Source organism: Trachinotus anak, unplaced genomic scaffold, assembly GCF_046630095.1.
Source record: "Trachinotus anak isolate AG129_WGS33_773 ecotype Australia unplaced genomic scaffold, CSIRO_AGI_Tana_v1 ptg000008l, whole genome shotgun sequence".
Classification (NCBI taxonomy): Eukaryota; Metazoa; Chordata; class Actinopteri; order Carangiformes; family Carangidae; genus Trachinotus; species Trachinotus anak.
Window position 1 is genome coordinate 5,210,128 of NW_027273859.1, and position 16,233 is coordinate 5,226,360.

A 16,233-nucleotide genomic window follows, 5' to 3' on the forward strand; every position below is an offset into this window, starting at 1 on the left:
ATTTTTCCTTTAGTTTGTCACTGTGATATATCATCTTTTTATCACCCACAGTCTGCAGCAGGTTGTAAATGTGTCTGCAAGTCAGTTTACATGTCTGTTGTATTTTGTGTAGTGACTCATCACAAAAAACAAAAAAACAAAAAACTGATTAAGATGGTATTTTAATTAAGCCCTCATACATGGACATAGTACATTATATTTTACAGTGAAAGTTGATTACAGTCTGTTTTATTTGATGACAAGGCTCTTTTAATGCTGTCAAGTCTACTGATTATATTTTTATATCTATACAAATACTTTTAAACATTGTTTTTCATGAGGCTGAAAACAACTTTAACAATAAAAGATATAGCTATTAATACACATTATTAAAAAAAATGTAATTCAATTTTTGAAAAAAAGAAGTGAGCTCTACAATATTTCCATTTATTATTTATTTTCAATTAATAATAATATGTTTTAATTGTATAATAATATTTCCAAGAGAGAAAATGTTTGACTGGTGAACAGTGATGCTCTGATTGTCCACACCAACCATGTTGCACTTACTGAAATGCACAGTGTATTCCATATTGAAACAGAAGTAGGAAAAATATAATGTTTATAATAAAATATTTACATTATATCAATACTCCATGTTAATTAAGACCTAGAAATCAGTCCGACCAGGTGAGAGATGTTGCCTCCATGTTGCTGCATGTGGAAGCTGAGGCCTTGGGCAGAGGCCTGACCCCTGTTTTCAGTCATCTCCCAGAACCTGATCATCACTTTTCCTGGTACCGACAGAGGCTCCTTAAACTGGGCGGTGACGTTCACAGGAGCTGTGATGACTTCAACCCCTGACGACACAACAGAGCAGTGAGACGGTCTGACAAGTACCGCTGAAAATAACACAATCATTTTTACTTTCTCACAAAATCGATTAACTTAAATGTGGGTACCTTTGTGTTTTTCTATTTCAGCCAAGCAGACCGACAGCATCCAGAGACCTGGTGCAGCCTGTGATCTGCGGCTAAACAGCCTGGCTGGTAGAGAGAGGAGCCGACAGAGGGAGCAGTCAGAGAGCGACCATACACACTGTGGGCTGGGACTCCTGGGAACTCTGAGCTCCACCTGCTTCATGTTTTCTGGTGCAGGTTCATCAGGTTGACCTGTCAGACAAAGAGACAGATGCACTCACGTATGTCATAATGAGTGGTTGAGCCTCATCTCTGTGCGTAAACATTAAATGAAAAAGTACCAAAGTAAGGGAAAGACACTAATTTATGTTCCCAGTTCAAAAAACCTAAAAACATTCTTAGCAGAAATGCTCACTTTGGTCTTCAGTCTTTGTTAAGTCTCTGCTGGCTCTGTGGAGCTTGTTTTTGGACAGCAGCGTCAGGACGCTCTGCCACACTAGGCATCCGGAGCGAGAAGTGGCAGACAGACAGATGTCCACCTCCACCCCTGCATCAGTTTGCCGGTACACCAGGACTCTGACCTGCAGCGTGAACGGACCTTTCTTCAGCTCATCAATTGGCTGAAAGGTTTTCAAACTCTGGGACACACGAACCAGACCTGCAAACGTAACTCACAATTACTATCATATCACCACCATTTTTAACCTTCTATTGTAAGTACACCAATGAAACATGGGAATCAGGGTAATGATATAAACTATATATAAATTACAAATGTGTTGTATGGTTGAATCTGGGTGTTTGAGATATCTGCAAAAATACAAGCATGAGAAATATAAAAAACACAATTTGGTTTGATGAACTCAGGAATAAACTCACATTTCTTTCGCCATCTATAGCTCAGACATTCTGTCAGATTCAAGACTTGAAACTTGAAAACTATTCCAGGGCTATATTCACTTTTTTCATGCTTTTCTGTGTTTGTATCCGTGTTCATGTGACACCAGCTGATCAGGGTTGAAGCTGCTCACTGGTGAAACTATTGCTGGGTATACTGAAGCGTATGGCGAAAGCATTAATCCTTAAGTTGAACTCAGCATCTGCACTGCATCCACCTGCAGCCATACACCAGGGGTTAGGGTTAGGGCACGGCTGAGGGTTGTGACTGCTTCGTTGTGGCATCACAAAGTTACAAATGTCCTTAAATTAAAAAAAGACATGGGAATCTCACTTTATACAACAGGGGACCTTTAAGATTCGTACCTATCACACATTACTAGCAGGAACGTGTCTGGTGCCAAATACACTCTGCAGCCTGGAGCAACCCACCTGCCAAATGCCTTGAAAGATCAAATACTGAAACATCCTCACTTAACATCCTCACTTTGCGCAGACCTGTCCATCAGGTATTCGTAATGGAAATGTTACCTGCTGGGCTGAGCCTGAAGTTTCCATCAGTGAGCACCATCAGCAGCAGTCTGCCACACAGAAACTCCGGGAAGCACAGTGGGATGTCTCTGTACTCAGTGTCGGGATAATCCCAACCATAACCTCCGTCGCTGCAGAACCTCCTCAACGCGGGAGTCTCCAGCCTCAGAAACACAGACACACCCAGTGAGGACGAGCAGACAGTCGCGCCGCTTCCTCTCCAACACCTAAACGGAGGCGGACGCTCACCTGCACCTGAGCAGCGTGTAAACAGCCTCACACGTCTTTGTTGTCGTTGATGTAGCTGTGTGCAGGTGTCCTGATCTCCGAGTCAGAGCTCTGGTCAAATATCTGATGTACAGGTACCAGAAACTTGGAAGTTCGTCGCTGATGAGGACTTTTGTTTTCAGCAACTTGTGAGAGCAGTAAATATGAACATAAGCTAAATACACGGAACATACAGCCAGCGAGGCAACTCCGTAACTCTGCATTTTCCCCATTTCTGCTCAAAATAAGTTTATAATGTGACACGACGAGTTAAACAAAGGCATGATCACATATATATTATCGAAGTCAGCACTTTATATTTACAGCCTCTGGTCAGGACCAGCGGGCAGAAGTGGCTTACGGCGAGCGCGCTGGGACAAACAACACAACTTCGACTATTTAAGACATGAGGCTCGTTGGCGCACCAGTTAAAAATTAAAAAACTTTATTCTCCAGCTGTTTCACAACAAAACCACATATTCACAAACATTTTACAGTTGGTTACTCCATCAGTAGTTGTAGTTGGTGTTCGGGTCTTTATTGATAGATGTAGAAGTAGTAATAATAATTAAGTTTTCCAAAACATTTTTTTATTTATCACGTTATCAAGTTAGACGTTCGATGCATTTACTTATTTTAAATTACTGTGCTGTATAAAACAGGCCTTAACAAATGTCCCATGTATTATTGTGGAATATCAAATGACAACATTCATGTACACAGGCTGGCAGGAGACAGTCTGTGTGTCAGAGGGACTAGATGGTTCCTGAGGTGATGCAGGTCTTCTTCTGTCACTTCACTTCATCCAAACAGAAGCAGCAGCACGATGCAGACTGAATTTACTGCGATCAGCGGAACTGCAGGGCAAGACAGACAGCTTAGCATGAGAAGGTGTCACTCACCATTAAGAAACTGTCTGTGTGTACCTGCAGTGGACACCCACCTCTCATCACTGTCCTCACTGAGCGGACAAGGTTCATGAGCTGCACTTTGACGCCTGGTTCATCTCCAAATCCTCCGACACTTTGGTCCACTCCCCAGCCAACTGGAGATGGATAACACACACACAGAGAGAGAGAGAGAGAGAGAGGGAGAGAGAGAGAGAGAGAGAGAGAGAGAGAGAGAGAGAGAGAAGCGATAGGTCATCAGGTAGTTAGGCACAGCTTCATTATTAAAAGAAAGATAAAACATACTTCAGATACGATTTTCTAAAAAAACATATGTAAATATTTTTTTGTGTATTTTCATTGTGTTTTTGTTAGATAGACTTATATTTGTTGTTGTAGCAGTAATTAAATGCCCCACCTTTTGTTATGTTGGATTGTTTAAATTGCTTTTGTTAATAAAGTTGCTTTCAAAGGTAGGAAACTACAACAAATCTTCATTAGATTTAAACAGCGGACAACCTCTCTGTCACACAATTTTAGGCATTCATTAGAGGCTGGTACGAAAAATTCAAACAACGCCAAACTTAACCGATAAAATCCGAAAAGTTTCCATTTGTTCTAGCTGTTAAGTTACAAAGTAGTTAGCATTAGCTAACCAAATGGCTAACCCATTTTCGACTTTCAGAAGTACATAAGGACGGAAACAGTCCTGAATTCAGCCACTTACTTTTACTGAGAAATCTTTCTTCGTGCAACACGGCGACGGCATTGACACACAGAATTGCTGCTTGGATGAGAGAATACAATGTAAATGCCATGTTGTCTTCACAAGTAGCTAGCTGTGAAACAGCTCAGTATTTATTTCTGACGTAGCCTACGGTGGCTAAGAAAGGACAAACCTTTGCGCTTCTCATACACACATACGGAGATGCAGTTAGATTAAATGAAACAAAGCGAGAGCATATTTGTAAAACATAAATTTAATCTTTGATTTACTATCATGTAAATTGAAACTGTCATGGTGGAGCTAATTTAATTAACGTAAGATATCAGATGTCAGATGAAGTTAGATCCCTTCATAATGCAGTGAACTAAAACTATAATATAGCATACAAATACTATAAATACTAAAATCTTCCATTTTTATACTGAACAGTGCTTGAAAATGCTGAAAGTGTAGATACTGTCAGCCACCATTAGTACCTGTGTTATACCACAAACATCAGTTTACAAAAGGATTATGGTGCAAGGTGCAATAAATCAAACCAAGTGAACACATGGTGGCTCTGCAACACAAATTAGTGCAACAGAAGCATCATGTGTTCACTTGTGAAATTATTAGTTTAATAATTAGTTTGTGGGCAATCTGGGTGTCCCTGTTCAATACAGCACTTGCTACCAATATTAAATCATATTTCCAATACTGAAAATGATATTATAATATATAATAGCAAGAAACACACAGACACACACACACACAGACTCATGAATCATGAGAATAAAAATCTTTATTAGTGTTTTATGAAGTCTGCATAATATGCCACACGCCTGAGAAGCTTATGGTCAGAAAAAACAAACAAACAAACAAAAAAAAAAAGAAAAAAAAAAGAAAAAAGAATTGCTCTATCAATACCGCCCTCTACTGGTAAAACAACTGCGACATCTACTGTACTGACTGCTTTGCAAAAAGATTACTGTTAAATACACACATACTGTACTACTGTTATGTATATGTATGTCTGGTCCACGTCAGTTTTTGTAATGTATTTTTTCACATTCATATGTTGCAGGCCAAAGATAAAAACAATGTAACACTGGACCCTAACACATGGTTCAGTTCCCCAAATCCAAACTTCACTAGGTGCACTTAAAGTACAATCACTAGTGCCATAAGGTAAACACATTTACATCAAGAAGAAGGGAGGGGGGAACATGTTAAACTCGCAACAGCCACGTAATGATGGCAGAGTTTAAGCTAATAAGTCTTGTTGTACATACTGTATTTTATAGACAGAACAAATACAAAACACACATTAACACAGAATGTCCCAGTGTGCAGGCACATTTGCTCTTCTTTTCTCATGGAAGAAAACTGCTCTCCTCCCAAGTTTCTGTAACATTTTGAAAGCCAATTATATCTGGTTGACCTTAACCCGCTTGACTGAGCACCAAAAGGCTACAAGAGGTCACGTGTGTTTTTCAGAAAAAGTGAAGAGATGAATGAGTAAATGGCCATTACAAAGTTTTACATGCCTATGGAATCATCAAAACCATTACAGGAAAGTAGACTTTGGGTTTCAGGCAAATCTGTTGTTTTGTGTACTTTAAATGCACCAGATTTCTTTGCAAAAAACAAAGGATAGAAACAGGCTACACATCATGTGGGGCAGTGATTTTTTTTGTTTGTTAACCAAGACAAAGAGCTGCTATTTGGAAATGAATTCAAACTAAACTTTTTGGGTAAAATGAAGGAATGATCTATGCCCTCCATGTCACTTTAGAAACAACTGTGGTCTTGAAAATATTACTTCAATAAAAAGTGAACGACAGAAAAATTTAAGTATATTTATATATAAAAATACATGAGAATACAAAAAAGTAGCAAAACAATGGGGATATAGGCTAAAAACAGAATGAATTTATTGATACCTTCAATTTCTCCTGGTGAGACGTTTAATGCTTCACCTTGGAGAGCCCCAGGACTCCCAGTGTTGTGTCAAAAAGGAAAAAAAGCTTTTACATAACAGCTGATATTCTCTGGTCCCTGCCCAGTGCACCCTGCAAAGCCTGGCCAACATCTCTCTAGCTTCCACACCAGGCTGCTCAGTGGGGATGATGGGATAATTATGGAGAAATAAACTACAGCCAGACTGAGTTTGCAGTTTGTTTAGGGTTTTTGATTATTTTTTTTAACCAACATTCCTATTTGTCCATTAAGAGGCATGTCTTATAAAGACACACGTCAAGAGTTATAAAAAGGGCCGTTCTGGCAAAGTCAATTTAATCAAATTTCACAAAACACATTGTGGCGTTTCCTTCTGAGGAGAACGGCCACCAAGGCCATCGTTTCTTCACCAAGCCTCCTCCCCTTGACAAAAGATGGGGCCCAGTTTCCCAGAGAAAAGTAAACTTAGGTTCAGAACAATGGTTGGGGTGGGCTGGAACAAAATCATTTTAGCATTCAAGCTCGTGTTACTTATACAAGCAATCTTCAATACTGAGAAACTATTCACAGATATTTTTGGTATTTCCCCTACTTCCTGGACTAAAAACCAATATACATTTTATTTGTACCACAAATAGATCTAATATTAAGGATTTGGGGAAAAGCAATTTAACAAGGTGCATGACATAGATGGGTAACAAAGTGCCAAATTTTTACTGAAAAATGTGTGTGTGTGTGTGTGTGAGTGCGGCAGTGTAGGTGCATTTGTTCTTCTGTGTGTGTGTGTGTGTGTGTGTGTGTGTGTGTGTGTGTGTGTGTGTGTGTGTGTGTGTAATGTTTAAAGAGGGATGTGGAACCGGGCCACAAATACTATGAAGTATGTTACAGAAAATTCATTCTGTGGGGTTTCCATTTTTTTCATGAGAGGACTCACAAGTTTAGAATTTCATGATCTTTGTAATGGGCTGTGGTTTTTTGGGCGTTTCCTTAGCTGTTTAGGACATACTGGAGCAACGTGCAGACGGGGAACCCATCTGGGTTAGAACCTTGTCCAGCCACTGCAGGGGACCGTTCAAATGCAGCTCTATCCAGCAAGGAGTGCTTGTGACAGTCTGCCGCCTGGGGAACAAAGACATACACTGAAATGCTCGGCTTTGCTTTTACTTAAAACACACAGGACTACACATGCTTTACACTGTGCTTTAGTGCAGAATGCAGCCAGGAAGAGGATGTTGTGGTTTGTAACACTTTTTGTGTCATGGACCACACCTTACATTATCAATGATAAGGACATAAGACACATTCTCAAGACGAAATCACAACGATGCTACTACTGAGGAAGGTAACCTTCTTCACTCTGAGACCACAGTCTTGAAAAGTTGAATTTATGATGCTTAATCAAAATCACTTCAAAGTTTCAGATCAATTCTCCATGTCTTAAGCTATGACAGAGAAACAATTATTATACTCTGGTAAAAAATAGTCTGAATTAGTTAGTAAGTTTTATTCATATTTAAAAATCAGCTTAATATGAAGTATATTGGAATGAAAACTGTTGACTCATTTTGCTGGTACTCCTCACCTGTACTCTGCTCCCCAGCCTTTGACAAAGCTCATGCGGATGGTGCACATCCTAGTGAGCTGGTAGACAGCCTCAAAGCCCTGGTTGACTGACTGAGCCAGCAGGGCTGCAAATTCCTGGTTGTTGAAGATTTTTAGATTACAACCTGAGAGAGCAAAGAGATAAACAGGGCTGCAGTTAATGTGGGTTTTCTCATGCACTGACTCACCGAGCTGACATCTGGCTTTTGGTTGGCACTGATCTGTCTTTGTGCTTCTCTGGCCAGTCTTTTGTGGTGTGTTTGGCATAATTGGCTGAACTTGTCCTTAATCTGTACCAGTTGGGTTGCATAAACTCACTGAATCAGCAACAGAACCAGCAGGTGATTGGCTGTTTGGCCAAGCCAATCAGTGAGATCATTTAGCAGGGTTTTTATTTCTTTTTCACCTTCAAGCAAAACTTTACAATGCCTTTAAAAAAAAGATTAGACATACTTTAAATTAGCACTACAAGCAGATGAGTGCCTATTACCATCCACTGTAACTAATAAAGGCTGAATCAAAAATTCATTCTTGGTGGTGGATACCTTTGAATTCTTACTAATTAAGGGTACAGTTTGGTGGGTCTGCTGGGTATATGTGTTCCTCTCCAGCATCATCTTCATTTACATAGAGCACCACATATTCATCTATTATGTTTATGGGAGCTATTACGTTTATAGTTTTCTTTTGTTCAGTGGGCACCTTACAGCCTATTTCAGCTCATTTCTCTGGTTGCTACACGAGTGACATCTCCAGCATCTTACCGGGAGGAATTTTACACACTGTTGCTGGATGCCAGCCATACCGCTGGTTGCAGTTTGGACTCTGGACAAAGATGGCGCTATCACTTAGGCACTCAGCAAATACTTCCCCTCCAATGTAGTAGAGTCTAACTCCTCTTCCTGTAAACACAGACCAAACATATTTGCTCATCTTGTACAACACTGACTTCAACAACGTGTGAATATATAAGACAAGACCAGTGACATAATTTGACCTACCACAGTCCAAGACATTGTCCACAGATGATAAATTACCATGAAGCTATGTGAGTCTGTGCCATACCTATGTGCCTCCGGGTCATCTCCACAGTGGCGTTCCTGTTGACATTAGACAGCAGGCCCAGACAGAAACGCTCAGAGTTTGATGGATCTGTGAATCCGTCCACTGTCAGTGAGGGCTGAGAAGCGTGGAACGTCTCCCCCACACGCTGGTTCAGCTCATAGTAGGCTATAGAGCACCAGAAGGCCGGCTCCGAGTAAGTCACCGGCTGCAGGTCTGCAGCAGAGCATTGTGTCAATAAGTAAATGTATGTGTAGATACTAAATTTAATTAGCTGCCAACCTGCAATGTATTAAATGTACAGTATGCTTGTGTGTGTTTTTTTTTTTTGGTTTTAGCCTTTGTATTGTTTCAGATGGGAGAGATTAGCATCTTACCCATGCTGTGATTGACAGGAGACAGAGTGCTGGGGGACAGCTCTGCTGGAGAACCTGACAAAGAAACAGGAAGTCATTGAATTGGATAGGGTCACAGGACGACAGGTGGACGGATCAAAGACCTATGATGAAACTGGTGGAATTATGATACTGTAAAACTGATGCGTTTGTCTGTACATCCTACATTTCCCTAGTTGAGATCATACAGTTTGAATGATAACTTACACAAAGAACAACATGGATGATGTATACTGAAACAATAAGTATGTTCCTGCTACTGCTATGATTATCATGAACAGCACATCAAAGATGCAAACACACTCTGAGGCAGAGAATTAGGAGCCACCCAGAAAAGATGGGCTACACACATATCAAAGTGTGAACTACAGACAAAAGGTGTACCATCCTTCCTTCATTTCTCACATATACCTTCACAGTAAAAGAGCACTGACAGGCTACAGAAACTTGATGTTAGATATCAAATGGATGTTAAGAGTCAAAAACCAAGGAATTCACAGAGCTGCAACTTCACCAAGAAACATTCACAAACTATTTGGTATTGGCATGAATGATTTGATGAGTTAAATGATTTGATCCAGAACTTGCTTCTAATATAACTTTCATCAGTTGCTTTCACTTGAAAAATGAAAACATTTGGTAGATAAGCACCGGGTCAAAATCAGTATCTGCAGATAAATCATTCTAAAGCTCCCAAAGAAGTAAAACATATGTTTGTCAAAGCACAGGAAGCCTCACAGTTGTTTTATTCCAAGTTCATTTTCAGAATATTGCCAACTGTTGTGTTGCTGATTGTTTCATGCATTTATTTAAATATTTGCTGGAAAAAAAAACTACAAATGTATTCCCTGAAAAAATACGTTTGACTTTGACCTCGTTTGGGAGGTGAGGCAGACAGGAAGTGGAAGGAGGCGCTAGTCTAGGTTACCTGTGTCCATACTTTGATTCATCTGTTGGTCGCTGGCCTCCCCATCCTCACTGATGTAGCCAGGTGGAGGCGTTTCTGTTCAGATGATGAGAGGAAATAAAAGTTTTTAGGTGTGATGTGACATGGCTGTTTAATCTGCTGTAATCAAAGAAACCTATTCTTACTCATTTCACATTTTATTTCCTGAAGTGACAGATACTATGAGCAGACCTGAAGTATATCACAGGATATAGAAAATCTCAAGTTTGTTACAATATCAGTATAGGAAATAAAAAACCTTTACATATACAAACCAGATACAATGTAATACAATGAATACAGAAACCAAAAACAACAGTTTCTCCACTTTCAGATTTCAGTTAGTACATTATGAACCCTTTCAGTGAATTATTTAAATTTAGTCTCTCCCATCTGGTGCAGAGGTAAACTCACCTGGTATATAGTTGTTTGGAGGTTCAATTCCTGCAGGAAAGTTTGTGTTCTCAGGTATGGAATGAGTGTAGTCATCCAGAGGTGGCAGCTCTGGCAGGATTTCTGAGTGTCTTGGCACAAGAACAGGAGGCAGCACTACAGTGTTGGGTAGAAGTATCAGAAGAGACTCTTATCAGTTATGTTTTTCCGAATTTGTTGTCAGTTGTTTTAGGACAGTTTAAATGTAAACTAGAATTACTGCCTTGCAGTTGTATGACTCTGCCAACCACTCAAGTTGCAGGAAACATGGTCACAATCTCCTCTTATGTTCCTGAGTCACAGCGTTTAATAATGTCCATGAGTGTTTTTACAGAACATTGTGATGTCCCACTGAACATGACATTGACCGATTGGATCTAAAATGTCATCACTTCATCATTTTATCCTATTGGACACTTGTATTAAATTGTCTCGCAATTGGCAAATGAACTATGGCCAAAACTGGGTTACATGAGGACATAGTGGCCTTTGACCTTTCACCATGAAATTCTAATCAGTTCATCCTCAAGTCCAAGTGAATGTTTGCGCCAGATGTGATTAAAATTCCCTCTAGACATTCCTGATATATCACATGCACAAAAATGTGAGGTCACCGTGACCTTTGACCAAGATGTAATCAGTTCATCTTCCAGTCCAAGTCCAACGTTTGTACCAAATTTAAAAAAAATTCCCTCAAGGCGTTACTGAGGGAGGGACAACCTGAAAACATAATGCCTCCAGCCACAGCTGTTGCTGCCCACAGGCATTTAAGTTTCATTATTGTGGGAAAAACTCTGCAGCAGCATGAAGATAATGATGAAACACTACAAGTCCTCAGTGAAATTTAAACTGATCAATGTTAGAGTGAAGCAGGTTTCACTGCAAATTTTAACACTTCTGCTCTTCCCCGGAACTCTTAAAGAATAACTTACACATTTTAGAAGATGCACAAATATTCATACCACTCTGGTATCTGTCTGTTAAATACTTATAAGGCTATAGCCAACATCCACTTAGCTTAACATAAAGACAGGAAATAGGGAGAAACAGCTGGCCTGGCTCTGTCCAAAGGAAAAATATCTGCCTACCAGCACATCTAAAGCTGCTAATTCACACGTTCTATCTGGTTAGTGTCATCTCTACAAACACAAAGGGTTAAGATGACAATATGTGGTTTTATGGGGCGACACAGTGACACTATTTCTTGGCAGGCAGCAGTGACTTTCTGTATCTGTGAAGATGACCACAAGACTCCAGGTAGTTATTGCATCCAACCCAAGAAACAGTCCCACACAGACCCACACAGAAAAACTATCACTTTTTATATGCATTAAAAAATGTAACATGTTACTGAGCTGAGTGAGTGTTAAAAGAGGCTTGGATCTCGTTTATACAACAGGGTGTGAGATCCTTATTAAAAGTTTACTGAGCAAAAAACTGTCCCTGTAGGTATCAGACTAATACTTACTGGCAAGTTAAAGAAAATGCACAGACAAAAGACCAATGTGTTTAAAATATTGCTGCTTATCATTTAGCAGCACCAGATGTCAGTGGGAGAGTACAGATTTAAAGAATCATGCCACAATCACGCAGTAGACACTGAAATACAGACAGATGTTTGTGTTCTAGGCAACAAAGTCCTCTCACCTGGGGTCTCCACCCTCTGATAGTGGTAGGGGTTGATGCAGACCTCGTCCTTCTTGAGGTGGAAGGCATACTCACAGGCCTCGATGGCGCGCAGCTCGTGATGGCTGTGAAGGTCCGGCCATCGCCACAAGCGGCAGTAGATAACATGGGGAAGCCCCTTCCTGTGGGAGACCTGCAAGCGGCCATCCAGGGATCTGATTGGACAGCAGACAAGAGATTTTGGTGAGATGGGTAGAGGATCCACAGGGGAGGGGGTGACACATATGGCCAGGTAGGGGAAGGAAACAGACATGTATTGGATTGAGTGGTTCTCAATAATTGTCACCTCCAACATTGTAATGACAACTCTCCCACAACAAAGTTGTATGCAACACTACACAATAGTTGAAGATAGTCACCTGGTTTGGTCAGGGTAGCTGTATAGGCCTGATGTATCCCACTGTTCTATCGTATTTGGTGTACTCAGTCCCCATATTTCAGAGCAATTGCTGTGCACAGAGAAAACAACAAAACAAAAACAAAAAACAAATGATAAACATGGGACATGGCTCATTCAGAATATCAGTATGGGTAATGTGAACATTAAAAGGCCTCTTTTATTGGAGTCTTATGGCAAAATAAAGACATCAAATTCATTTTCAGCTGTGGACATGGAGGATGGGAACTTCAAATAAGAGAAGCCTTTTTGACAGAATTAAGGAGAAAAAAAACAGAACATGGAATCTGCTAACACACAATGAGTGAGACAAAGAGCATTCTTCAACAGTGTGGCATTGTATCAAACACTGAAAATAACTCGAGACTTTTTTTCACTACAGTCATTTATGTCAGAACTTATCTTGAGACATTCAAACAAACACTGAAGACGCACAATGGCACAAAAGAGGGGAAAAACAGAGGAGGCAACCTTGAAAGGAAAAATCATTTCATTTTCAGACATTCTCTAAACGATCACAAGAAAATGTCCAAAAAATAGGAAATTAAAAAACGTGGAATGAGGACAAATGAGTTGTTGCTTCTGAATAACAGGACAATAACACATTCTACATGTTAAATACTACAAATAGACAACAACATATACTACACTTAATTACTTTAGTGGGATCTCAACTACCATTCAAAATTGCAATTGTCTGGTTCATGACAGGGCAGGAAACCAACTGTTCTCCACCAGCCATAGCAGCTACAATCCAATGGCTATTTTTACTATGGGAAACTAGATGTTTAGAGTATCCCGATGTTGAATGGGTACCTGCCAAAGTGGCAAGCGGGGTAGACAAGCTCCCCAATCACAATCAAAATGTACCAATGTGAGTATGGCTGGTGGCAATGTCCCAGTCTGGCATTAGTTTTTGTTTGTAACCCACCCTCTCTCATGTAGACATCCTCTACTACTCCTGTCCTCTACAAGAAATTATTTCATTCACATCGAGCCAGCCGCTCTATCTTTACAAACGTAACAAGTGCAGCCTAGAACAATTCTCAGGCGATAACAACCAGCCCACTATCTATAGACATACAAACATCTGACATGGTTCTTGGCGGCACATCAGTGAGGAATGAATCTGTTAACACAATGTTCCCACTGAACGTGAGTCTGGGTCATCAAGGCTGGCTGGCTGATAAAGACAACATTTTCTCTTGCCCTTCTAATGTCTCTCTCCCAGTGAGCGTAATAGAAACTCTCCCACAGCAAGTATACTTATAAACAAGTAATTTGATTGAATTTCAGGCAGTTTGTGTTCTACTATTCTGCATCCCTAATCACAACCAGGCTTGTTTAGGCCTTGATTACAATCTGAGCCCATGGTTTCATGGTTTTCTATTAAGCAGTGGTCTCCAATGAGCACGCTTGCAGAAGACATGTCTAACAGCAGTAGCTTTTTCTCTGTCGCTGATTTGAAGAGTAAAGTGTTGGGCAGTATACCTGGGGATGGTGACACACTTGGTGTTGCAGTTCTGTGTGGTGATAGCTTTCTCCAGCTCATCTAGCTGGCCTGTCCTCTTTAACTTCTTCACCAAGCTCTTCACAGCCTTCTCGCACCATTTCTCCTCTTGCCCATTCTGCTCTCCACCACCCGCTCCACCCTGGCCACTGGTCGACTTCTTCCAGCCCAGCAGCCTCTTCACCACAGGAGGGGTGAATGGCAAGATGGAGGACATCTTAGCTGGACAAGCTGGGAGTCTCCAGAGGACTCAACACAAGCTCTCACACACACACACAGACAGAGGGGACCTGGAGCTACAGTTTGGGCCCTTGCTCTGACGGGGCCCCTCTAGAGACCAGTGAGTCACAGGGTGGAAGCCAGTGCTAGCAGGATATAGTCAAAAGAGATGGACACCTTGGGAGAAAGTCACACACAATGTACATCATTACAAACAAAACATGGAACAGAAGAAAAAACATATGTAGCTGAGCAAAACAATAGAAGACAACTGCTAATCAATGCAACTTCGAATAGTGAATGAAACAGTACGGCTGTTTTGGTTGTTGCAAAACATCAGTGCCTCTTGTGTGATGTTATGCATTTGCTGAACAAGTTGTACAAACACAAACGTCTACTTGATGTTAGCTTGTCACAAGCACTGCTCGACATCTAAGCTAGCTAACTTGCAAACTTAAAAAGTTAACACACGGGGTGTGCCTCATACTGTCGCATCCCGTGCACGCAGCAATCACGACCAGCTATTAAAGACGATAATGAGCAACACAGCTAAGGGTATCAAATGATGTGAACAAGGAGAGTATTTTGTGACAGCCCCCCACCCCCCCAAGTGCTAACACTAACTGGCTTGGGAAGGCCGGCAGCTAGCTACCTGGGGGTGGGGGGGGGGCCCTGCTTGACTCAAATCACAACAATAAGTTCACTAGCATTAGCTTGCTTAGTGTTAAAGAGCAAAATGCTGAAATAGTCTTAGCTGAACACAAAAAGCGAAAAAATTGTAGCTAACCTAACTAAGTGGATCGGGGGGGACTTTACGGAGAAGTCCTCGTCTAGCTAGGTCAGCTAACGTTAGCTTAACAAGCTAGCTGCCAGCTTGTTATCAAAAATCCTTTTGTTGTGATCCACGAAAAAACCTCCTGTGCGCAACAGTCAAGTCGCGCTACTTTGCTACCTAACGTCAGCTTGTCAAATAAATTTAAGATATAATTAATCCAAGCGAACAAAATGTCACTTTATGAATTCAAATGTTGTAGTGTTTCACTTCAATGTAGCTATTGGATGTTTGTGACTTTTACTAAAATATAGGCTCCAAAATGAGTTAGCATCTTGGACGAACTCTTCCAAACTGAGCCCTGGCTCCCGCTGGCTAACGGAGCTAACGTACATCTCTCACACAAATCAACATGCTTCAAAGTAGAGAAAGCAGCTTAAAGCAGTCCAATAGTTACCCCAGTTTTAAAGTCCAAAGTTCCGCTTTTTGAAGAAATACACGCACAGCCCTCTAGACGCGTTGTTGACAAAAAATGCCTGAACTGTATTGTACTGCAACTAATTTTGACAAGGCTTATAGGCTCCTCTCAACTTGCTACCAGTGCTACTGAAGCTAGTTAGCTAGGTTAGGTAGACCGGAAAACACAACAAACATGATGGCTACGTACGAGCGCTTAATCCCGCCTATTCAAAACCTGATTGGAGGATTATGAAAAGACCTCTGAATACTGGCGCATGTCCTTGACAAGCCTTATTGTTTATTTGACAGCATGGCTTTATATCTGTCATTCAGAGGGGTTTTGAGGTAAAGGCAATTTTGTTTAGCCTTTTCACAGGACGTTAACTCACTATTTGCATTTTCAAATAAAATACCATAGAAGATTGAAAGCAATAAAATAAAATAAATAAAATACAAATTACAGCAAAACAAAACAAATCAACCACTCAATCAGTTATATAATTTTCTTATTCTAGGAGATCCAGTATGAGTTTTAATGTATTGAAAGCAACCACAGCTGTACAGGTTAATATATATGGGAAGAAGCAGCGGCTCCTCCCCTCACTCA

The 16,233-nt window shown here is 40.6% G+C and overlaps 3 protein-coding genes across 3 annotated transcripts; all 3 read right to left on the bottom strand.

The window, feature by feature from the left end:
- Positions 1-145: 145 nt before the first annotated feature.
- LOC139623652 (uncharacterized) lies at positions 146-2,969 on the bottom strand. Its single transcript, XM_071482037.1, has 5 exons — positions 2,577-2,969; positions 2,328-2,491; positions 1,315-1,557; positions 942-1,151; positions 146-839 (listed from the first exon to the last, which is right to left on the bottom strand). The coding sequence occupies exons 1-5, from the start codon at positions 2,825-2,827 to the stop codon at positions 643-645; spliced, it is 1,065 nt and encodes a 354-aa protein (XP_071338138.1). The 5' UTR covers positions 2,828-2,969; the 3' UTR covers positions 146-642.
- A 53-nt stretch (positions 2,970-3,022) lies between these two features.
- LOC139623653 (immediate early response 3-interacting protein 1) lies at positions 3,023-4,369 on the bottom strand. Its single transcript, XM_071482038.1, has 3 exons — positions 4,209-4,369; positions 3,538-3,639; positions 3,023-3,451 (listed from the first exon to the last, which is right to left on the bottom strand). The coding sequence occupies exons 1-3, from the start codon at positions 4,297-4,299 to the stop codon at positions 3,396-3,398; spliced, it is 249 nt and encodes an 82-aa protein (XP_071338139.1). The 5' UTR covers positions 4,300-4,369; the 3' UTR covers positions 3,023-3,395.
- A 598-nt stretch (positions 4,370-4,967) lies between these two features.
- Positions 4,968-15,847, bottom strand: LOC139623651 (mothers against decapentaplegic homolog 2). The gene is made up of 11 exons (XM_071482036.1): positions 15,625-15,847; positions 14,158-14,572; positions 12,629-12,718; positions 12,231-12,424; positions 10,566-10,700; positions 10,134-10,208; positions 9,188-9,241; positions 8,814-9,026; positions 8,513-8,650; positions 7,729-7,873; positions 4,968-7,265 (listed from the first exon to the last, which is right to left on the bottom strand). Exons 2-11 carry the CDS (start codon positions 14,391-14,393, stop codon positions 7,142-7,144), a joined length of 1,404 nt encoding a protein of 467 aa, XP_071338137.1. The 5' UTR covers positions 14,394-14,572; positions 15,625-15,847; the 3' UTR covers positions 4,968-7,141.
- Between the last annotated feature and the right edge of the window lie 386 nt (positions 15,848-16,233).